The sequence below is a fragment of the Juglans microcarpa x Juglans regia genome, chromosome 1S (assembly GCF_004785595.1).
Source record: "Juglans microcarpa x Juglans regia isolate MS1-56 chromosome 1S, Jm3101_v1.0, whole genome shotgun sequence".
Classification (NCBI taxonomy): Eukaryota; Viridiplantae; Streptophyta; class Magnoliopsida; order Fagales; family Juglandaceae; genus Juglans; species Juglans microcarpa x Juglans regia.
The window spans coordinates 10,695,124-10,720,856 of record NC_054595.1 but is presented as its reverse complement, the minus strand read 5'-3'; the positions used below and the strand labels follow the sequence as shown (position 1 = coordinate 10,720,856).

General features: G+C 34.5%; 1 protein-coding gene across 1 annotated transcript; it reads left to right on the top strand.

Annotated features, from left to right (window-relative positions):
- Positions 1-8,894: 8,894 nt before the first annotated feature.
- LOC121247188 (mitochondrial import receptor subunit TOM40-1-like) lies at positions 8,895-25,150 on the top strand. The gene is made up of 11 exons (XM_041145542.1): positions 8,895-9,223; positions 9,429-9,510; positions 9,614-9,713; positions 9,961-10,056; positions 10,199-10,249; positions 18,337-18,402; positions 22,419-22,520; positions 23,613-23,681; positions 23,760-23,843; positions 24,557-24,652; positions 24,851-25,150. The coding sequence occupies exons 1-11, from the start codon at positions 9,079-9,081 to the stop codon at positions 24,905-24,907; spliced, it is 948 nt and encodes a 315-aa protein (XP_041001476.1). The 5' UTR covers positions 8,895-9,078; the 3' UTR covers positions 24,908-25,150.
- Positions 25,151-25,733: the final 583 nt, after the last annotated feature.

The following is a 25,733-nucleotide window of genomic DNA, read 5'->3' as shown; positions in this document are numbered from 1 at the left end:
TCCTCCAAGCATTGGGCACTAACTAGGCAGGGGCAAGCCCAAGCAGATCAAGCACGTCTCTCACTGGGCGGCATAAAGGGAGACGGAACCCCATGAGAAACATGGTGGAATATAAGGCCATAGAGACGGCCAGTCCTCCAACATTAACCCTCCCTTGTGAGGCTCTGGGAGGGTTAGAACCACCGAGTCTGGGACTCCGTATTGGTCCCTCACCAATCTAGGTCAGAAGGGGTGGTTGTTGAAGCCCACTAACAACCTTCGAAGATAGGGTCTCAGGAAACTCCAACTTGGCTTCTTGATTTTGAGGAGGAGAATCGTGGGGTCTTGAGAAGCTGTCGCCTTGAGAGTCTTGATTTCGTGGTGGAGAATCACAAGGTCGAGAGGAACTACCACCATGAAAGGGGTTGGAGTGAGAAGATTTGTGGGAAACCATCGGAGTGTAAGAAAGAAGTAGTGATAGAGTTGCTCTGGAGAAGAAAAAGGACAACTAACAGAGTTGAAGTGGTAGACGAGTTGCAGGCAAAGAAGAAAGAAGTGTATGGGGTATGACAAAAGGAAATAAAAGGGCGTGGAAGCGAAACTATGCCTCCATTCTCTGACACATGAGGCCTGCAAGGACAAGATCTAGATCACGAAGAGACGCAATGAGTACAAGTCCCTCCACGCAGCGCGTGAAGAGACTTCATGGGGTAACTGGAGGGAACAAACCTTCTGGAGGGAACAAGCCTTCCTGTTAGCCTAATGGGCCAATAACCCAACCCATCCCAAAGGTTAAACCCCAATGAAGGGGATTACTAAGCAGGTCATAAATTATGGCCATGGACCCATCTTAGAAGGGAAGGAAGCTAACAAGCTTATAGTGAGAAAGACATCACGATAGCACCACATTTTGAAATGGGAACTAATGAACCGAACTTAGTTTTCATCCTTCCTTCTTTTTATATAAAAAGATATAAATGTGGTATTGTCACGCTAATACGTAAGGATTAATACAAAAGTTTCGTAGTTGTAGCAATAATCTTAGGCCTCACTTAGTTTTACAGATGGTCTCAACTCATTTCATTTTATCTCATCCCAACATCTAAATACCATTTATACATAAATATTTTTCAATTTCAAATTTTTAAATTTGCAACTTTTTCATATTATCATTACAACTTTCCAAAACTTCCAAACAAAACATAAAAAATAATTCAACTTTTTTAAATCTAAAAAAAGTTAATATTAAAAAATTATATTTTAAGAATATTTGAACTTTATAATATTTTTATTCAATTTTAGCTTTCTTTCTCATTTCCCAAAATCTTATAAAATATGTTAACTCAAATAATTTTACTACTATTTACATATTGCTCATCTAATTTCATCTCATTTGTATAACCAAACAAGGTCAAAAGTAGAGAAAGGCCTTACTACTTTGTAAATATCGCTCGGAATTACAACAATGCTCCTTCCAGGTCTCTCAGCATATTCAATAGTGGTATATAGACTAATGGCTACAATTGAAATTTAATAAATTCCAAGTAGTTTGGAATATGCAGAGTTCCAACTTCTTTTTTTTTTCCCCTTTAAATGCTTGAGCTTGTTCTAGGTTGTTGGCTTTCTCAACTGACCTCGATCAAAGTAAAAACTACTCAGGCCCGGTTTGGATATACAGATAAGACACAAACCATCTCATTTGAGTTGTACGACTTAGTTTATTTGTGTATCCAAACATCCAAGCAACAAGTTTTAACTCATCTCTGTGTATCTGTACACTGTACATTGATGTAACCAGATGAACTTTTGACGGCCCTTCTAACAGTCCACTGTTCGCTTTCACGCCTTCCCTTCCCCTTGTTTTTTTGCTCTTCTCCTTCACGCCCTGGACCTTCCCTTCCCGATCCCCATTATCTTTTCGCATCCCAATTCTGCACGCCAACACCTTCCCCACCAGAAAAAAATAAGTAGCAGATTTATATATATAATTATATATTACAGTAATCAATTTATTCTAATATATAATTAGAAGGAAATATTCCGAATTTCCTAATACATAGAATAATAAATAGTTTATAAATAGAATAATATCTTTTAACAAAGAATTTGATATTTTTGGCCCACCCGAAAAATTTCGGCCAAGTACAAAAAATAATTTTTGGAGATTTAAATATGTTTATGGGTAATATAATTAATAATAGATATTACTTAATTTTTAATATATTCATAACTATTATCCAATAATTAAAACATACTTTTCAATCATTGGTATGACCCATTACTTTTCAAATCCTTAAAACTTTAAGACCATCACATCTCATTTCACTATCCAAACACACAAATTTTTACAAATCATTTCATTTCATCTTATCTACATAATCAAATGAGGCCTCAATTTCTACTATAATTGAGTCAAATAGCTCAAAGTTCGGCTTGACTCAACTCAATTACAGCTCTAAGCGCTATTATAACTTATAAAAATATGTAGAAAATAGGTAGTTATCTATACACACATAATGATTTATATACTATTCAATATTTTATCATTATTTTCACATACTTTTTATTACTATTCAGTATTTTATCATTACTTTTTCATAACTTTTTTACTATTATTCACAAAAAGATTTGCTACTCATCATTCCCACACACCAGACATCACGCTTTATTTTAATTTTTTTTATTCATCTTGAACTAATTGAATTATTCTACTCATTATCCATATACCACACGTTTGGTAAGAGAAAAAAAAAAGTATGTTGTGTAGTGTATGGGGATAATGAAAAGAATTTTTCATTCACAAATCATCTGAGATTACCTCACTACCTAAACGTAGTCTTAGCCAACTTTTGGTGCATCGGGTGTTGCAATTGCTTTTGCTTCTTTGGATATCCTCCCTCCTTTTATCTTGGATAAATCTGGATTCTTGTTTTAGATATGAGTTATTCTACACATCTGCCAGTTTCCCAACATACGGCACACAAAGTTGGACGTGGCTTTTTTTTTATTATTTTAATTCTAATTAAATGAAGTGCGTTTAGATAGAGGAAAAATACCTAGGATATTTTCAAATTCCCCCCACCCCCCGCATTCTTCCTCGCCCTCCCCCCTATCATGCGTTCTTCCTCCTTCTCCTGCATTCTTCCTCTGCCAGCGGCCTCTTCACGTCCGCCATCACTTTCTTCCTCCGCCAGCAGCCTCTTCACGTCCGCCACCGTCTGGGACCATCGAAGCCACGACCGACCCACTGCATTCTGCTCGTGAATCTTCTCCTGTAGGTTTTTTTTCTCTGTTTTATCATCTTTGAGAGGCAAAATATTTAAGGAAGTTCACAAATTTATTTTCTTTGCTCATGTTATGGTTTTTCTTTGCCTTTTAAGATAAGTTTTTCAGATGAAGTAGATAAAGTTTTTGGTGATTTCTTTGCTCAAGTTATGGTTTTTTAGATGAAAATCTTGCAAAACCTTTCTTAACTTTATTTGGGCTTGAAGAAGCAAAGAACACTATAGTTAGTTTTTCAATCAGCAACTAATTATTTTCTAGGGTTTTATTATTAAATTTTCTTCTTTCTTGAAAAATATTTAATGACGTTATGGATTTTCTTTGCTCAAGTGGTTATTTCAGTTCAATGTGGAAAGTTTGGATTATGGTTTGGGTTTTACTTAAAAGTACTGAAAATCACAGTAGATAAAGTTTACATTTTTCTTTGCTTTTTTTTTTTTGTTTTTGTCTACTTCCTATTGGAATTAGCTATCGCAAGTTCATTACATTACTTGTTTCTCTCTTTTTTCTATATATTTGATAGGTTTCATTTCTCAATTTGTTTGGGAACTTAGGACTTGGGGTATTAGTGCAGGGTAATTTTTTTTATGTGTTGTATAAGTGTGGAAACTATTTTTTTGATGCGTTGTATAAGAGTGGGAACTAATTTTTGCTTGTTTTGGATTCAAGTCCAAAATTGAATTATTAGAGCCATATGTAGAATATTAGTTTGAGTTGGGTAATCATGTTTTTTGTTTTTTTTTTTTTTTAGTTGGGTAACAATTTAATTTCCATATCTTCAATTGAAATAGCGGGATGGACAAAGAAGAAGATGAAACACCACCTACGTCTTCTACATCGATTTCACCGACTCAGGTATAAAACATATTGGTCATTTGGAAATGTCATTGTGTCTGATATTGCCATTTAGTTAAATCTATTTTTTATTTATGTATTATAGGGATATTATGGTCCAAGAAATCCGTACTGCCCACCATTTATCATGCCTCAAAATGCATATCAAAATCCATATATATGTGCTTGGGGTAGCTAGGTAGATTCTTTTTAAGCTTTTTTAGTTTTTCTTTCTTATATGAATTTGGGATGTTCTAACACCATGCCTAACTACAGCTACCGTCGATTCCACTTTTTGCACCAACGATGCCTTACCCTTCGTCAAATAATCCGAAGGAGTCCGCACGAGTTCAACATACCTACCAGGTATATTCCTTTGAAACTTTTTTAGTTTTTTTTTTCTTATATGCATTAAATTTATTTGAACACCGTGCCTCATTATAGCCTCCATCGAGTAATCCGAAGGAGTCAATAAGATCTTAAAAGACTCCTCAACTACCAAGTGAATCATCAATTGTGCCATTATCATTTGGTGCTGAAACTGAAAAGAATTTTGGAGGAACATCGCACATGATTGATCCTGTCATCTAACTAATGGTATTAGACTTTTAACCCAATTAGTAAACATCCAGTGTTATAATATAAATTCTAATACCATACATTTTCATTTTTAGAAACTTCGTCGAACGTAAATAAAGAGGCAGAGGCCGAGGGAACTAGTGAAGTATTGGATAATGATGAATGAGTTGAGGAGCCAAAACCTGATATGGAGTTCGCCACTAATAAAGAGCTTCTGATATATTATAAGTGATATGCCAAGCAACAAGGTTTTGCTGTTATTACACAAAAAACAAAGAGGGATGCATTTGGGAAACTGAAGTACGTGACAATTGGGTGTACATGTGGCGGCAAGTACCATCCGAGTCACAATAATATCTCTAAGCCGCGACCAACAATTAAAACGGATTGTAAGTTAAAGGTAAACGCTCACTTGGACAAAAAAGGTGTATGAGTTTTGACCACTGTTGAGAATATTCACGATCATGGTACTGTCAGCTCACAAAAATTTAGATTTTTTAGAAGTCACAAGTGTTTAGATGAATACAGTCAAAGAATGCTCGATTTGAATGACAGAGCAGGTATTCGAATGAACAAAAATTTTGGAGTACTTATTGTTGATGCCGAGGGCCGGGGGGGTTCGAAAATCTTGAATTTCCTTATTATAAATGTTTCAGGTTGACTGTATGTGAGTTTTGCTTTGTTTTGCTACATTTCATTATTATAAACGGGAAAAAAAGAGCTATCACTATTTTTCCTAGGACTATTGTCTTGCTTTGTGGTTTTCTCATATCATGCTCGATCCAATATTTTTCAATTTCAGTATGCCACCTTTTGGTATATAAAATAACTAGTTATTTGGTTTAAAAAAAAAGGGTTGCTGCATGTATAGGTTGAAGTATCTTGTATGTACAGGTTGCTGCATGTATATATATAATCTCTAATTGCAGCATTTTCAGGATTCTTCTTAATTAATTTGCTGTATATTCTTGCCTGCAATTTTAATTAATTTGCTAAAGCCAAAAAACAAAGTAAAACATTAACCAAGGAACTCAACATGCTTAAGTGCGCCTATCTGCATGCATTACAACTTGAGCATTTTGCACTAGAGAGAGAGAGCCCCCATGTCAAAACCTGTCCAAGGCATGTACATAACAATCTAAAACATTGACGAAAGCTAACTTATTACATTATATGTTCATTAAATTCACTAAATACGACTAATTACATCACATGTTCATTACAATCAGTTGTCCAAAGCTAAAATAGCTTACATGAGTCGAAGCACTGCCCAACATACAAAAATGTTTTTGGGATACATAAAAATTACAGCAAAAATCGCATTAAGAAAATCTGGAACCACGATGTCAACAACACTTTTAAGGTTCCCTTATACTTCTTCTATATTGCTTTATATTTGGCTTGTTCGATCGTCACATGTTCATGAAATAACCTCTCATTCCTTCGTTGAGCTAATTCCAATGTCATCTCGCCACAGTAGCAAAGTGGTCTGTCCAAACTTGCTTTGTCTTTCCCTCTTGAAGTCCACGTACTTGAATCAGTATTGGTACTTGAACTTGTCATTTGCTGGAAAATAGATAAACATTGACATTGGTAAATAGATAAACATAGTCCACAATAAATGAAGCAACAAGTTAGGCTGCTAAGTATTGCCTTGACACTACTTGCAATATACTAAGTCAGGTTTCCCTCTTAGCATCGACAACAGATGGACAACCTTAAGATAAACTGAAATAAATTGAAATCATTTGCTAATTTCTGTGTAGTGGTTTTGGGGATTGGGTTGCTATAAAATGAAAGAAACATTTAGAATAGCATCAACATCATCAAAGAATTCAGTTTTCTCAAGTACTTAGATATCAAGGCCTTAGACATCATCCCAACTTTGCAATTTTCTCAAGATGCTATAAATCATAATCAAGTATATCAGAAATTCCATGTTTGAATGTGGGTTTAATTCCTAGGTTAGTCTTTAGGCCTGCCATGGATAAGAATGCGATTCTAGGTAATGTAGCTTAGCTAAAAATGCATGCACATGATTGTGTACTGCTAACTAGCAAAATCTAATGCTTTTTTTTTTTTTTTCAAAATGAAGTCTCAGATCTCTAATAATTAATTAGCTGATGAAGTTAGGTACAATTGCAATCAGCCCTAATGCATGTTTGTTTACTGATAATCTAGTATATTAGCTTATAATTAACAACACGATTGTATTGGGTAGATCAATGATAGACATGATCTATATATGTGCCTAGCTAGCATGCAGCTTGTTTGCTCAATGGTTTGCATTGGAAGAACAAACCCAAGTAAAAAATGGTCGTTCCTTTTTGGCTCCACCCGCCTTTACTATCTACAAGACTACAACATCATCCCAGAATTCAGAACTTATACAAGTTGTGTGGTTAAGCATGCAACAAGTTGTGTAACATTAAACTTATATCAACTTAGTAGATATGAAGTGAAGACATGCATCCAAGACAATTTATTAGGAAGAAAAGGAACGTAAAAAAGAAAACAGAAAAGAAAATGAAATTGTATGAGACTTTTTTCTTATAAGTGAAATTGTATGGGTGCTTTAACAGACACTATGAATAATTCCAACTGTATTGAGATTCCACCTAAAGGATTTCCAAAGTTATTAGAACATTTTGCAACCTCTTAGAGATGCACCAGCATTTTTGACTACTGACCAAGTGCCTATAAATACCACCTAAGCAACACCAATACATTTTATTTTTTCAGTAAAAAGGAAACTTTAATGAGAATAAGCAGAGCCCAAGTACATGGAACATATACAAGCTACACAAATAAATGAAGACTAAAGTATCTAAACTAGAGACAAAACAATCTATCTCTTGAATGACATCCGGTTTCTTCATTTGAACAAAGACTTTAGAATCCTGCCTTTACAAACTAGGCTTCTTAAAAGATGAAGGCTTCTTTCGGAAGATTTGCAAGAAAAATAGAGGACATTTTCCACTTCTTGATGATACAACTTGATCTACATAAAAGGCAAGGAAAATCACAACAAACCACTCAACAACCATGATAATCATGACCTCTGCCATCCCATTCATGCTATCACTCAAATCTCCCAACCGCATCCCATTAGTTCCCAAAAAGTCTAAAAGATTTCTATTGAAATCTTAAATGTGAAAGAGAAATTATAGCCACTGGTATATCAACTCCAATCAAACCAGATTTCTAATTTGAGTGGATGATCATATATTTTCTCTTACATAAATCTAAAAGATTTCTATTGAAATCTTAAATGTGACAGCATAAGCTATGGAATGAATCTGTTCCCATGCATGACAAGCTTCTCTTTATTACTTGCTCATTTTAGGGAGGAAAAACACTGGCTCCATTTGATAACATAGATGCATACACATAACCATTGGGGTAGAATGTTTTCTTTGAGTCTTTTTTACAAACACTTACTATTCATTTCTCAAAATGGAGTTATCAATCCATATCCCTACATATTTCTATAACCCAGATTACAATCACCATAACAATGAGATTACAATCACTCAAAAAATTACACGGCATTTAAAAAAATTACCCAAATCGTCTTTGTGAAGAACATCGGCAGGAAGCTTCTCTCGGGGTTGAGATATGTGATTTTCTGGAGGTCGAGCTTAGTCCATCGTTGTGGCTTTGGGAGTCCAACTCCGTCGAGTTTCCTTCGTGGTAGTGGTAGTTAAGGTCTTGAAAGAGGGATTCTGAAGGGAGGTTGTGGTAGTCTGATTAATTTAGGGAGGGAGAGGCGAGAGATGGTGAGACTCAGGGAGGGAGAGGCAATAGAGGGAGTGTTGGGGAGGAAGGCGAGAGAGGGATGAATGAGAGAGGGAAATGAGTGTCGGGGGAGATGGTGAGTTCGAATTTCGAATTGGACTAGAGGAAGAAGTGAATCGGTTTGCCGAATAGATTTTCGTACAGCGTGTGACAGGTAGAATCAGATGAAGAGTAAATTGTTCCTTTGGACATTAAGCTCATACTTTTTGCTTGCTAAAGTAATTTTGTAAAATGATTTGTAAATAATTGATATTTTTTACTATGATTTTAAAGTTTGGATTTGAAATTTTAGCCAATCTATATTTTTGAACATGGTGTTACACAATTCAAAGTGATGGTAACCAATAAATTTGTCCATCTCTCTTAAATTAAAAAAAAAAAAAAAAAAAAAAAAAAAAAAAAAAAAAAAAAAAAAAACGCGGGTATGACTCCAACCTCTAAAACAAGATCTCTGCATCCCTCCCTGCCTCCCTAGGGTTTTAGAAATGTGCTTTTAGATTCTCTACTGGGTTTAGTGGGAGACGCTTACAGATTCAGATTCTGACTCGGGTCTATAAGAAAATCCTAAGACTTTTTGATTGATTGTTAGATAAGGGATTGAATACAATGGCGGCGGCCCTGAACGTTCCTCTTACTACTTCAACTCCTACAGCTACTACGCTTCCGCAGATGACGAAAGGGGAGGAGAAAGTGGATTACTTGAACCTCCCTTGTCCTATTCCCTACGAGGAGATCCACCGTGAAGCTCTCAGTTTGTCTTTCTCTCTCTGGATCACTGTTTGTCCCTTTTTTAAAGACTCCAGTCTGTGTGTTTGGTTGCATGTTTTTCAATCAGGAGCTTACAATTGCTGAAACGTTTGAATGTTTTTCTTTTTTCTCTTTTGTTTCTTTTTTATTTTTTATATGCAAAGTAAGATGGTATGCAATTTATTGACAATGTGCATTTGTTTGGGCAGTGTCTCTAAAGCCAGAACTTTTTGAAGGGATGCGCTTTGATTTTACCAAAGGGCTCAATCAGAAGTTCTCACTTAGTCACAGGTAGCTTTGGCTTTCTCCATTTTGTTTTCAGATTTCTGTGCATGATTTTCATTTTTTTAGTATTGATTTTGATGGCAACTGTTCGTTGTTCACCGCCTAACAGTGTGTTTATGGGACCAATGGAGATTCCTTCGCAATCTTCTGAAACAATTAAAATTCCTGCTGCTCACTATGAATTTGGTGCCAACTTTATAGACCCAAAGGTACCTGACCTCTTGTCCAAGGAAATTGGCTCTTTCATCATGAATTTTAGTTAACAATAAGCTGTTGGCATGTATGGATTTTACGTAGCTGATGCTTTTTGAGAGAATAATGACTGATGGGAGGCTCAATGCGAGAGTGAAGTGTGATTTAACGGAAAATCTTTCGTTGAAGGATTTTACAATTGCTGAAACATTTGAATGTTTTTTGGTTAACAATATGCTGTTGGCATGTATGGATTTTACATAGCTGATGCTTTTTGGGAGAATAATGACTGATGGGAGGCTCAATGCGAGAGTTAAGTGTGATTTAACGGAAAATCTTTCGTTGAAGGCTAATTCTCAGGTGAAGTATACTTGATAACGTCTCCTTGATGGAATTTTTCCCTTTTTTTTTTCCACACGGCTTTATACATACATATATTTTGATGACAATGTCCCTTACAATGTACAAGGCAGTTGATAATCTTTTTCTTGTGATTTCTCAGCTTACAAATGAGCCACATATGTCACATGGCATGGTTTCTTTTGATTACAAGGTTAAATTCTTTTACTTAAAAGCATGCTTTTTGTTTTTACATTGCGATTTACTGATGATATTGTGGTAAATGGGCATATTTATTATTTATTTAAGCATCAAATCATGCATAACTCGTAAACTACCTGGTGTTTTAGTACTTGTAGACCAAACTATCAAAATTGACACACTGCACCCTCAAAATACTAGGAATTGGGAAATAATACTCTTCATCCAAATCTAACCATTAATATAGCAAAAACTAGACAACGTGACATAATCTTAACTGTCAATTCCTACTGAATGTTGCTATTTTCTAGTGGGCAGTAGTTGCTGGATGCAATGGGTTGGGTTGGATGGTTTTAAGTGCAGAGTGTAAAACCCTTGGTAGTTTAGGGATGAAAAGTATTAATGTTTTATTTTATTTTGTTTCCTGATTTGCTGAGAGTTCTTTTAGGTCTGGTTTGGATAGTGAGATAAGATGAGATAAGATGATTTTAAATGAGTTGAATAAAATATTATTAGATTTTTTTTTTAATATTATTATTGTTTTGGTATTTGAAAAAGTTAAATTGTTTATTATATTTTGTATGAGAATTTGGGAAAGTTGTAATGATAATATGAGATGAGATGAGATGGGTTGAGAGTGTTTATGTATCCAAACGGGACCTTAGACTCTAGTGGCACTTTAATTTCTTGAAAGGTTGTTACCTTCATAAGTACTAAGATTGCTGGGCTTCTCATTTTCTGAAATTCATACATGGACACAAATTTCTACTAATAGAGTTTATTTGACCCTTCATGTAAGGATAGTTAAGGGGGCTAAAAATGCACATTTTTTAAAATCAATTAAACTATTTAGAAAGAAAGTCATTTTAGTATGGTGATTATCTCATCTTATTCAAATTAAGCATAGTGCTACCAAGTTTCTTTTTTTTTTTTAAAAAAAAAAAGAAAATCCAAGAAGTCATCAAAATATATTGGAAAACCCCTAGGAGTTGGCTCAAGTGGTAAAGGCCTTGGTCTTTGAGGTATGCTCCCTCCAGGTCTTAGGTTCAAATCTCACGAGGTGCAAACAATTTCTAGGGGCCATCGGATTGGCAGATTGTTCCCTTGAATCACGCAAAGTGCACTTGCGGGAAACTCTTGCCGAGAGCCTGTGCACCCCCGGGATTAGTCGGGACGTTGTTCTAGGACACCCTGTACCAATCAAACAAAAGAAATATATTTGAAAATGTTGGGGGGTTAGTTGATTCCACTAGATTTCTCGTGTTAATAATGAAAAAAAAACTCCTAGGGGTTGGCTTAAGTGGTAAAAGTCTTGGGTTTTTGGGTATGCTTCCCTCAGGTCTAAGGTTCAAATCCCTTTGGGTGCAAACAATCTCTAAGGGCCATCGGAGTGGGGGATTTTCTCTTGAATTACCCGAGGTGCACTTGCGGGAAACTCCTTACTGAGAGCCTATGCATGATCTTAAAATGAAAAAAAGCATTTTTTTTTGAATTGTTCTTGAGTATTTAGTTGATATTGACGATCATTTACGTACAATGCCTCATGTTGTCATATGTGATGTATATGCTTTGAACCCTATATGATAGCCCAAGTTGGCTTTCTAGAGATTGATATTTGACTGTTTATGTTAGCATAAAAGTCAATACCTACAATTCTTGAGCTTCTTTGGTCAAGCCTTTTTTTAGTGTATTTTTTTATTCAACCATGTAATTTGATTATGGCTATGACATATCATAGATGCTATACTTAGAGAAGCACAAGAGAATTATATAAAATGTTGTGTTTATATTCTATGTAATTAGTTGATTAACTCAGAAAAAATAAGTAATTAGTTGATCACTTAATTAGTTGATAATTTTCATGTTGAATAATACTATAATAAATTGACTTAAGAGACGAATTGTGTTACCACCTTGCTTTTTAAACCTTTTTGTTTGTTGTAGTTTGTGGATTATTTTATTGTTATACCATTTTTAAAAATGTGCTCTTTACTTCAGTGAGTAGTGCGCTTAGGCTGTAGATGGCGTTTGTGCTAAGTGCACCTAGCGCTTTTACCATCACTGAGTGGGTGAAGTTAGGTAGGTTATAGGGTTACATTTTTTTAGTGCATGATTGTGACGCCCCTAGATTTCTGCTTGGGATCGGACGGACATCTGAAGCGTTAAGACATGCAACACAAGGTTACTTGCTTCCGTTCATAACAAATAAAGATACAATGCACTTAGCATGCATTTAACAGTATGTAATATTTGCGGTGGATAATTTTTTTTTAGCAATACTATGCACCAACTAAAGATATTGCAAATACATAAAAAGCATAATCCATACATATTGAAATGCTAAACATATTACAGTACGAGTCTCAAAAGGACTGTAATCTCAAAGTATGGGAGGCAGAGCTCCATCATTACATCACCAAAACATAATTACTAGGCTAGTTCGTTGAGCAACTCGCGTAACTCGACTAACGAAACCATAAGACTGTCTAAAAATCTAATTATAGAGGCTACAGGCTCTGCGTAGCGTTGGCGCCTCCTAGTCAACCTCCTTCAGTCTGCCAGGCTCCTTTCCCTCTCTGGGTCCTGACACATTGTCTACCATTCAGGGGGAATGGTAATTGGGACTACCACGATAAGTTTGAATACAAATCTTAACAAGTTAATAGAGAACTTCCATACATGTTAATGATGTATGCATGGTAGTAAAGGCATGAATGCATAATCAAAGTCATAACATGTATAAAATAACTTGATGTGTAACATGATATAATCTGACATGACTTGAACTGAAACGTGAATTGAACTTAAAACTTGACATGACGTGAACTGACATGAGAAGAACTGAACTGACGTGAACTTAAACATGACATAACGTTGAACGTGAATTAAACATGAATTGAACTTGAACTGACTGAAATTGAACATAAACTGAACGTGAACTGATTGAAATTGAACATGAATTGGACTGAACGTTAAATAACATGAGTATGAACGTGACATACATGAATTTGGAATCTTGTTCAATAATTAAGCATTATTAATAAAAGTGAAATGTGGGTGCTACACGGTTCCCCTTGTGCCGTGTGTCCCTACCGATTACCACATCACAACACAAGTATCTGCACCAGCTCTGAGTGCGTTAACATACATGCCAGTTCACAAGTATTTGCACTTGCTGTGGACACACATAATGTATGTATCCCGTGTCTAGTATTTGCACCACCATGAGCACGTATAAAATGAAATTGAAATGTATGGGGGCACCATCGGCGTTAATGCCCTTCTTCGCTCCGGTGACCAATTAATTAGGCCCCATTCGAAGTCCGTTGAACTTTACCTTGTCATTCCAGGAGATTTCACACTAGATTAAACACTCCAACGTGAATAAAAGAGTTTTATTAGGATATTACCTCATTCTAGTACTTAGGGTCATGATAAACGATAATTGATTTGACTTGACTTGAAAGACTTTTCCCGAGATGTAAGACAATGACGTAATATGAGACAGTCAACATTTCGTAACATGACATAATATGTAACAGGCAGCATTTTGTAACATGGCATAATGTGTAATAGATTGCATTGCGTAACATGGCATACGTGTAACATGTAACATTTTGTAATATCGCATGTGTAACAAATAACATTACGTAACATGGCATACGTGTAACAGATAGCATTATGTAACAAAATAAGTTGTGTGACATATAAGTATTTCGTGACAGTGTAATACGTAACAAATATACATAAAGTGACATGGCATAATATGACATATAGGATAACATAATTACATAAACAATAATTCCCCTACTCATCACACATATGCAGTAATCTAATAGTAAGTTAAGAGCTAGCTTACAGTGATCGTTGCATTTTACGAGCCAAAGCATGAAACACGAGAAACTGTAAGTAGGAGTTCTAAATGTTAGAAACTTTATCACCAATTTACTTATAAAAAAAAACATTATCACTAATGACCTAGAAACATGAACAATGTTAACTTAGAGTAAAATTACCACATGTGGAAAAATAACAATTTTGCTCCTAACTTAAGGATTTCACATCCTAATTTCAAAAATTACTAAAATTTACATTCCTCGTATAAATTTTGTCTTAAACTCAAATACCAACTTAGAAAATTTAAAACCAATCACAACTATGAAAAAACCATAAAACCGAAACTTCCAAAAGCCATCTCTTGATTTTTGTTGCAATTTCATCTAACTTCAAAATTCATGATCAAACCGAAATATTGTAACAATGATCCTCATATCCTAAGCTTAAAAACATGCTTAAAACATGCAATAAAAATCAACTTCACATAAACACAAAAAGTTTTAAGCAAAAGATCCATACTTTTAACCAAAACACAAACCCTTGAATTTCGAGGTTTTGAAATTTTTCAAAATATCTCCAAGAACTTTCAAAAATTCAAAATTTTCTTCTAACATGTCCATAACACACTCCTAATGCCTGGTTTGCTTTCAAGACTAAAACCCAAAACTTTGAAAACCTTTCATCTCATCATTATAACTTTCTTAAATTCTCACACAAAATAAAATAAACAATTCAACTTTTTAAATCTCAAAACAAAAATAATATTAAAAAATATATTCTAACAATATTTTATTTAATTTTTTAACTTTAATCTCAACTCATCTCATCTCATCTCTGAAAACAAATAAGGCATAAGAATTATCATGCTTTGAATCAACATATAAAAGTCACCAAAATCACAAAATCTCACATGAGGTAATCGGCTCCAACATTTGGTCAAAAACAAAAATTTTTTCTCAACTTTGGTTTGATCAAACACTTGATCCGAAACATAATCTTTAAACCAACAACATAATATGTTTTAAAAAATGTGTCCTAAAGTAGATCCAAGCATTAAACTTAAAATCACATGGCTAAAAATAAACCAAAACATGGATGTAGCTGAAATCATCAAACTTTTGAGCCAACCGAGTATTCTCTTGCATAAAAATTCATATCTTTGAAATTAACACCAAAACTCTTCAAACTAACATCCTAAGATTTAGATAAAAGGCTTAGGATCATTAAATAAAATTATCAAAATCATTGGAGTAAGATTAAACAACAAAAGATCCAACCTTTTTTAAAACAAAAACTGTTTTCTCCTTTCAGTTTCTAAGTTTATAGATCTGAGAAAATATTTCATCATGCAACGAATCTTCAACAAACATTCATATAAAGATGTTGACAACACTCTAAAAATTTTGGACCAAAATCTGTCCATTAGCTTGGTAAAAAACTCCAAAATACAACACATTATCCAGTTTATCACCCAGATTGACCTTTCCATGGTTAAAATAACTTTTGACCGATCAAATGACCATGAAATCAAATACAAAAGGTATCCATGTTGAAGGAAGCTTAGTGAGAAAATACTTACAAGGGCTTCGAAAACTGAAGGCAAGAAAGCTTAGAAAACTGTCTGAGAGAAAACTCTTAAGTGTTCTCTACAAGAACGGAAATGAAAAGGATGAAATGAGTGAGAAAATGACCTGCATGCCTCTTACACATTTGGAAGAGTGAAGTGAGGTCTTGGAATGACACTTGAATGCTGAAAGTCTTGGTCAAAGTGAGGGGCAAACTGCCCAAGGCATGGGCTGCCTAGAGGTGGTGTGTAGGAGGTGGTGGTGAGTTGGCCTTCTCTTTCCCATTACGGACTATTTGAGGGCTGTCATGAGCAGTGGATGGTCAGCTTTTAGAGTGTGAAAACTTTCTCAAGAAGCTTTGCCATGGTGGCCAAAAATCGTGGGTCTAATGAGCCTTAAACAAGTGAGCTTCATTTTAGGTTTTAAAGAAGACTTGGTTAGGGTTTAAGATGCTATTAAGCCCAAATCCAATTTTTCTAGGCCCAATCAAATTTTCAAGGTTTAAAGGGTTGAATAATAATATTATAACATGAATTTGAGGGATTAATATAGCATATGGAAGTGATTTAATCAAGTAATTAAACACAATGCTAGAAATCAGTTCGGTTTAGGGAAACCGTTTAGAGTTTCGGTTTCAACCAAGTTTTTGGGGTTTCAATTGGATTCCAAATGTTTAGGGTTGAAACCCTCTTTGGTTTGACACAATTTGGTTGGTTGGATGAAATAGTGTTTTGCTTGGTGGCATGATCTCACATCTTGATTTCCTTCACATTTCCATCTCATAATTCCTCTTGGTGTCAAGTGCTTAATACTATTCACCAAGTGTCCAAATAAAACTTTCCTAATCTAATTTGGACATTCCACACTATGATTTTGAAAACACTGCACTTGGTGCTATTACCAAGGTTACTTTTCACTCCGGAAAAAATGAAAATAAACTTTGCACTGCAAAATCCTAAATATAAACACTAACATAACTGTGTAACTCGTTTATCGAAATTCAACTTCGAAGTGCCTCGAAATAAACAAAATGCGTTTTCGAACAAGCGTTTCGTTCGAGAGCTGAAAATGGGTTTATTGCGATATAGAATCTTAAATAATCAACTGAGTCTAATGGCGTAGATCATATATCGTTTTGACACTTTTAATTATCTCAAATAAATAAAATTGTGCTTTTGGCACCATAGTGAGTGGTAACACTGACTATGCAGACAGACTAAGGTGCGGTTTGGATAGTGAAATGAGATGAGATGGTTTTCGATGAAAGTTGAAAGTTGAATAAAATATTGTTAGAATATTATTTTTTAATATTATTATTGTTTTGAGATTTAAAAAAATTGAATTGTTATTATATTTTGTGTGAGAATTTGGGAAAGTTGTAATGATGAGATGAAACACTCTCACTATACAAACGGGACTTCCTATGCGATTGGTTGATTCGTGAGGTTCCTAAAGCCTATAGAAACCACTATTGAATTTCTAGCGGACTGTTACAATGATGATTGCTGCCCATGAGCTTTAACTCAAATGACATATACTCCTATATAGGAACAAGGTTGAGGGTGAGGTTGTGATTTTACCTGCAATGGTATCCTCTTATCCTTCGTACATATGTAAAATTACCATATGTAAAATAAAAAGAGATTAATAAATCATAACAAAATTACCATATGTAAAATTAGACCTTGATAATTTGCTACATACACGTAGAAATAAATTCTAAAAACAAAACTTAATATATGTTTCCGATTTCTATCGATAATGTTTCATGGAATAATATTTATCTATTATTATTTTTGTAATGAAATATTTAGAATTTATTTTCTTCATAAAAACTATCAAGTGATCTTTTAGAAAGTCATCTTTTATTAGTATGTAAGTGAGTTTATCAAATTTCATGTAAAACTTAGATATTTTCGTGTCACATTAAACATATAATGTTATAAATGAGACCTTAAATAAATTTTGTCTTGCTCAATGAAGTCTAAAGGATAAAAGCTCTCAACTAGTTTTTATATAGATCAACCTTAAATGATTTTTCTTGTATTTTCACTTTCGATTCCATAAGAAGCATAATAATGTATAACAAAAAACTTTGGGACATATTAATAAGTTTATTATTTCTCCTAACTTATTTTTAATTTAATTTTAGTGGGCCCACATCCTTAAAAATAGATAATATATAGAAATTATACAAAATTTTGGGACTATAGGAAAAAATTGGAGGCATTTCTAGGTATATTGAAAATTTAGAAAATTTTAGAGAGCATATTGGGATTATAAATTTTTTGGGGGCCATTTTCTATATTTATAGAATTATGAATAAAATCTAGGGGTATTTTGAATTTTCAAAAAAAAATTAGGGGGGCCATGGCCACCCCGCTAAGCTCAATGTGGGTCCCACCAATGGATGAGGTGTAGACTTTGACTGTTGTTGGGTCCATAACATACTACAGAGTTCATAAAACTTCTTATTACTTGTCAAAAAAAAATTGTTGGTTAAAATCTAATGGTGGACCTTCTATATCCAATAGGACTTCTCCTGGATTGCTTAATAAACTGTTCTAGTGGGTGTGTTTGTGTATTTAGGATTTACTCCCAACAGGTAGGTCCGAAAGGCCCTGCCTTGGTGAGGTTCTATTTCAGAGAACAAAATATGGATCTTTCAATTTGTTGAAACCCATTGTATTCTGTGCAGGGCAAAGACTACAGGACCCAGTTTCAACTGGGAAATGGTGCCTTATTTGGAGCAAATTATATTCAGGTATAAGATATGCATTATTGTGATGTCTTTATGTTTATTTTGGTTTATTGTCTTTAAAACCCTTTTGTGGTGGTTGGATTATAAACAATTTTGTAAAAAGTGTATTATGAACTTATAAAAAATTGTATTGAAAATCTGCTCATGGGTATATGGAAATAAATGAGAGCAGTATCAGTCATTGGTGGCATGTAGTATAGAATTTGTTGATGTAATCTGTTTGTATTATGGAAAGACCAGCCTGGAATAAAATAGTCAACTACAGGAACTGAGAAACATGATGTTTTTAAACTCTTGTCTAGCTATGACCATATAGAGAGATCATTCATTGTAGGCCCCGGTTCCTGCAAAAGATCATTCCACCTAATATTCTCTTCAAGCATACAAAGATAGTTTTCATGATGATGCTTATATGGCCTAATCCAAAACTGCTTAGAATTTTATCCAGACATCCTTTAGAATTTTACTTATATAAAAAAAAAAAAGTTAAATGGCGCTGACCTTGTAGTTAGTGTGTTTTATCCTTTTCTTAATTTAATTTATTTAAATTTGGTTGATTTTTTATGAGAAAGGTAAGTTATATTAACGATCAAAAGGATAATATCCAAGTATATGGGGACTATGCATAAGATACACCTAACTAAAAAAAAAAAAAAAAGTCAAGAATATTCCTGAAGCTAAAGCTAGAGGAATATAAGTGAGCATACATCCAATGGTACAAAATGTATTAAAAAAGAAAGCTTTGAGTTCCTCTGTTGCCCTTGTGTTTCTCTCTAACCATATGCATCATTAAACAAATTGGGATCAGTCTCCGCAAGATCCTATTGGAATCGCTCTCAAGTCTTCCTTTTCAACATGCTAGTAAGTTTTCCATCCATCTAGGCATCACCCAATCTAGCCTAAAGAGAACAAAAACTGCTTGCCTCATAGTTCTAGCTATCTTACAATGAAGTAAGAGGTGATCCGTGGCTTCCCCATCTATCCCACGCCTGTAATATAAATTTACCACGTCATGTCTCGTACATAGTTTTTCAAGATAAGGATCTTCCCTAGTGCAGCCATTCAGAGATCAATGCACTACGAAGTTTCTTGACCTCAAAAACCCGTCTCTTGGACAGAACCAATGTATTTTGTCTTCCCCCATCTTTGTCTCAATCGAGCAAAATAAAACTGACTGTGAAATGAGTTAAAGAGATCCATCTCCAAATCCTGTGCTGCTATGATAAATTCTACTTCCCATTGAGAAGATTTACTTGAAATTTAGAACCAGGAGTGATGCCCAAGGAAGAAGAGCCAAACCCACCTGAATTCTAAAGATGGAAGCTTGTCTCTGTCGTAGGAGCGTATCATTTTGAGTTGTATCTAGTTACCTATCAAAAAAAGATTTACTTGAAAATTGTAAATGATCAGCATCGATGCATCCTTTGCCCGAGCAATGAGGAATTAGATTTTGAAAGAACCCACTAAGAGGCTTATCTCCACAATATAGATCATGCTAGAACTTTTTCTTTTGTTTGAAGTTTTAACATGTGGAGGTACACTTATTCTACTTCTAAGATTATGGATAGAAATTCAAAACCTGTGGTATTTCAAAGATAGCTAGATCATAATGGGTTCAATGCACTAGAAATCTAGAATGTGCAAGATTTTTGGCACAAATCAAGAAACAAGTTTATTAAGGCCAATTCTCTCTTTCCTTTTGCTGATGGGTGATATGACACTGAAGATCTTCTAGAGCGACTAAATAATTGGCATATAAGGGCTCGTTTGGACACTTAAAATATCTCAGAATATATGTGAATAGTAGTGAAATGATTTGTGAACAGTAGTAAAATGGTTTGATTTAAGATGTTTTATTGGGTTTGGGAAATGAGAGAAAAAAAGTTGAATAAAATATTATAAAGTTAAAAAATTGTTTGAATATAATTTTTTTTAATATTATATATGTTTTGAGATTTGAAAAAGTTGTATTGCTTCTTGTGTTTTGTTTGGAAGTTTGGGAAAGTTTTTCTTTTTTTTTTTTGGAAGTTGTAATGATTATGTAATGACTAGATGAAAAAGTTGAAGATTTGAAATTAAAAAGTGTTTTGTGCTTAAGTGATGTTTGGGAAGGAAATATCTAAGAATACCTTGTTACACAAACAAGGCCTAAAAGATGCCATACCAACTAACTGGTAACCACGAATTATAACTAATAATTAAATCATAAAAAATTGGGGAACTAATGTTCACAGTGAGCATTCTTATTCACTGCCACTCATTTGCAAAGCCTATGTAGATTGTTATTGGGTCCATTACAGTCTAAAGAGTTCAAACTTTTTCCTGCTTTTCTATTTCCAAATTTGTTGGTTAAAACTTTAACCTTCCTTTCATTTCTAGGAGGTTTGGTGTTGCCAAATGGTGGTAATATACTGGTTGTTTTTAACATAGGGCAATTTAAGAAAAATGTAAGGAAGAGTATGTTTGCACCCCTAAACTAACACCAATTTTTCAATTTATGACTTAAATTACCAAAATTGTCAATTTGCACCCAAACTACCTCTCTCTTTTTTTTGACAAATTGACAGTTTTGGTAGTTTGGGGTGAAATATGAAAAAAGAGTTGTAGTTGGCAGTGCAAAATGGATTTCCCCAAAAATATATGAATGTTGAATGCAATGGTGACCATTTGTTATCCAGTATGGACATATTGATTCTTCCTAGTTGCATAAAGTCCAGGTGTATGTTAACCATGTTGTTGCTTCTGCATTTTTTTTTTTTTTTTTTTTTTATCTTCAATTTTTTGACTAAAAGTTAGAAACTCAAAATTATGCCTTTGCCTTTTTTTTTTTTTCAAAAAAAAAAAAAAAAAAAACTATATTGATACAACTCTCCTATCATAATGCCTATTAAGCCTCGGACTGGGTAAGTGGAGTATGATGAAGTGAATAAGCATGGCAAAGATGTATTGAGTGGCGAGCCCCACATTGATTCATTACTACATGTAACCAAGTTTTATAATTATTTAATGAGCTCTCATTGTAACCTTAATCGGTTCTTTTGGAGTATAAGCCCAGATGTCGCTTGATCTTTGTGTGGGTTGTTACAAATGCTATCAAAGCCAATATTGCTATCAAAGCCAATATTGTAATAACTTGTGGCATTAGGGCTCTTAGGGCGATGTCGGGCCTGACGAAGATGTTAGGGATTTGAGTGGAGGAGATTGTAATGCTGCTAAGTCCCACATTGGGTGGGTGAAGTATAAAAGCAGTGAATGAGTATGGTAAATATGCTCCGAGTGTTGAGTTGCACAATTGTTTCTTATTGGATGGAATTGGATTTTATAATGATTTCATCGAGTTCCCAATTGTAAACTTGATTAGTGTTTTTTTCTTAAGTACAAGTTCTGATGTTGATTGGACTTTCATTGGGTTGGGACATTTGTATATTCCATGTGCACTTGGGCAACACCTTCTTTCCCTAATAAGAAAATTTGACTTATCAAAAAATTATTCTTCATAAGATTCGAAAAGGTGCAGGATGCCACATTAATCAACTTTACTAAAGATCTTGCTTTCTTACTTTGACCAATGTGTAAGAAAGAAGGGAATATCATTTTAAGTTTTAATATCAAGGCAGAGGAAGACCAATCTACATGCTGCTGTGATGATCCTCATGGCACCTTGAATCACAAAATACATAAAGTGTATATTCTACATGCCACTTAGAAAATGCTTAGAAAATTATTAATTTCTTGGATTATATTCGTGATTTTAGTTTTAGTAGCTTGGTATGTTCTTTGGACTGGAATGATAAATTCCAAAAGAAAATCTTTTTTCCAAAATGCCTTGAAATTACAGAACCTATATTGTTGATCCTGATGCCAGGCATTGCTGATATGCTGTATGATATTGCTTTAAATTACCATGCTTTGTCATTCTGTTTTTCTGCATTTGCAATCATCAACCTCTCTCCTTTTAGAGAGAGAGCGGAAGAGAGGAGAGGATTAAGTATTTTCTCAGAGAACTTAGTTTTTTTCAGAGTGTGACCCCCCATTTATCTTTTGGTGGTGAAGTATTTTGGGCTGGTCAGCATCGGAAGTCTGGCATTGGTTATGCTGCTCGATACAACACAGATAAGATGGTATGCTGGCTACAGTTTTTTTTTTTTTTTTTTTTTTTTATCGCACAATCATTATAAAAACAATGTACTGATTTTTTATGCATTTAAAGTTATTTATTTATTTTCCTATATAAGCTTCTCTGTTCTTTTCTACGCTATTAAGATTTTGTCTTTTCTTGTTTCTGTTGTGAAATTCCCTGTGGCTGCCTTTTTTCCCCTAATAGCATGTCACAATTGCTGACTGGCGTTCTTTGCCCAAAAAAAATAAAAAATTGCTGACTGGCTTAAAGAGCTAGGCAAAGTGATAAGTATCTGTGGTGTACATTTTTGCTCTTCCCAAAAACTGAATGACTCCTGAATATATTATGAGATGGTATAATCTTGCATGGAGAACCCTTTGGTTCAAGTTTTGGTGTAAACCCAAATATTATGTGACTTTGTATTTATTATTAAGACAATGAAAGTGATCGTAATCTTTCTTTACTGTGGATTCTGTGGCACTCTAGTTTTCAACCCTTCTTTGCAGGCCTGTGATATTTGAGGTCTTCTTTTCTTACTATCTAAAATACGGTTTCCCAGTAGCTGCCTAGAGTTTCGAGTTCCATACTTCAGCAGGCTAAGTTTCTCTGTTATTGTTGAATTGTTGAACGTTGAGCTTCTTTATTCCCTTATGTGGAAAACCATATATGCATGGTAGTGGGGATAACTTTATGTTGATCACTTAAAACCAATCGACAGAGGTGCTGAGGAATATATCTTATTTTCTAGCAACTCATTTGTGTGTTTTAAATTCACATCCATGTTTATACTTCACGTGAGTCTGTGTTTTTTTACATGTTGGCATAAGCTCGGTTCTTTTATGGTAAAAAGTTTTTCACTTCTTGCTACCTATTAGATAGCATTTATGCCGTCTGTTATATTCATTTGTTCTAATGAACTCTATAAGTGGGAGTAGAATATTTTTTTTTTTGGGAAAATAATTTTTTTATGCATTTGGGAATTTGGATAAAAGATATTTGGTTCCTTTCGGGGCTGGCAGAAACATTCATGCTTTTTTTCCAACTTTTATTGTATGTGAATTTTTCTTGGGTTGCATTACCAATTTTCTTGCAGGTTGCCACAGGGCAAGTTGCTAGTACAGGATTGGTTGCTCTGAGCTATGTTCAGAAGGTATCTGAGAAGGTGAGTAAATTTAGCTTTTGAGATATTTGTTATGATTGTTACAAGTTTTATTTCTTACACCGTTGTCTTCCATTTTAGGTTTCTCTAGCATCAGACTTCATGTACAACTACATGTCAAAAGATGTCACGGCCAGTTTTGGTTATGATTACATCCTTCGACAGGTAGTTTCAGCTTTTGTAAATGCTCTTACATCCTTAAGTTGTTATATTTTCTGTTATTTCATGTACTGTTTAGCTATTTTATATTCCATGTGTGGTTGGTTATCAAATATGACTACATTAATTAGATTAAGATGTGAGAGGTAAGATAGATAGATTTCTTCAGCATCTTCATTATAATGGATATATCTGTTTTTGGCAGTCTGACTCTGGGCCTAGTCCATAAGCAAGTTTAGACAAACCCTCAAACTGAATTGCACTCAATTGACACGAGAGTTTAGGATATGCTTGCTTTGTATGCTTTAATCAGGTGGGTACATATACAACTAGAACATGCAGCTAGTAGATACTATACTAATTGTTTTGCTGTTAATAGATTACTGTGTTTTAGTCTCTCCCTCTGTCTTTCTCTGCACCAATATAGGATAGCCCTGGAATCTTTTTTTTTTTTTTGATAAGTCAAAGGAACAAGTTAAATAGCCCTGGAATCTTTTTTACACACTTTCCTTCTTTTGCCATGCCTGTCCGCATTTAATTTTATAAAGGTTTCTATATGGTTGTATTTCCATTCATAAAAAGGTTTCTTGGCATAGATGATTCCAATCAGAAATTCTAATCAGAAATTCATTCTGTACCATCTGTGAATGACTAGCTGGATTCTATGCTTTAGTCACAATCCCATCATTCTGCTTGACTAATTTTTACGATTCTTTCAGTGCCGCCTTAGAGGGAAGATTGATTCCAATGGCTGTGCAGCTGCTTTTCTGGAAGAACGATTGAATATGGGTCTAAATTTTATTCTTTCTGCAGAGGTGAGGATCAATTCTTTTATCTTTCTCTTACCTGCATAAGTTGCGGCGAATGGTCCGGTCCCCCAGAGGAATGCATAACCAGGATATGTTGCATGTATCAATGAACATAGAATTTTCACCATGTAGAAAAGTTGCATAGATTATTAATTATTAGTGCAGAACATAGAATAACAGGTTATTCAAATGTTTGTCTTGCAGCTAGACCACAGGAAGAAAGACTATAAATTTGGGTTTGGGCTGACAGTTGGCGAGTAGATTAGAATGGCTACTACATGTTGTTTTATCCTCTCTGTTTTGGTAGCAGCAACTTTGCGGGCTATTGCTTGATTTCTCCCATGTCGCAGATCAGTTTTGTACTTGTAACATTATTTCTGGGTAGATTTAGATGCTGCCTGCCTGCCACAATTCAAGCGGTTATATTGATTGATTTGAGTCTTGTTGCCGTAGGGCTGTAGAATGAGATCAAATCATGAAATTGAAGATACTGAAACTTGATTATCTTGCTTCCATCTCTCTCTGTTTATTGAGTGAGAGATATCGGAAAAGCATAAAAAAAAAAGGGTGGAATCTACATTATGCACCTTCAAACTACCCATCTCTCTCTCTCTCTCTCTCTCATTATTTTTATTTTTATTTTTATTTTTACATTTGAAGGGAGATTTCGAACTCAATATCTCCATTTTGGAGGCGATTATGCCAATTAGGCCCTTGGCCAAACTACAATCTGTTTTTTCAGTTTGCACGTTAAACTATAAAGATTGACCGTTGACTTTTAAACTTTCAAATTTTTAAAAGAAAAACTCTACTTGCACTGGGGAATCCCACGTACACGTCCATTCACGTGCGAAAACAAAATGGGGCGTTTCGTTGAATTCGGCTAGTTTGAAACAGAAACCCACGGGGATTGATTTCATCTTCATCTCTTTCTCATCTTCTTCCCCGCGTACCCCACCAAGCTATTCATTGCAAAACCGATTCCGTGAAAAAATGTTCATAATCAAAACAAAAAAGCCCTACTTTCTACTACAATACGCAGGAATTTAATCTCTCTTTCTCTATTCTTTTCTTTTCCTATGCACAA

Excerpts from the sequence above, each read along its gene's own strand:
- LOC121247188 (XM_041145542.1), top strand. The coding sequence starts at position 9,079 with ATGGCGGCGGCCCTGAACGTTCCTCTTACTACTTCAACTCCTACAGCT. Across the intron at positions 9,511-9,613 it reads AAGTTCTCACTTAGTCACAG|TGTGTTTATGGGACCAATGG; the intron begins GTAGCTTTGGCT and ends ACCGCCTAACAG. Across the intron at positions 9,714-9,960 it reads CCAACTTTATAGACCCAAAG|CTGATGCTTTTTGGGAGAAT; the intron begins GTACCTGACCTC and ends GATTTTACATAG.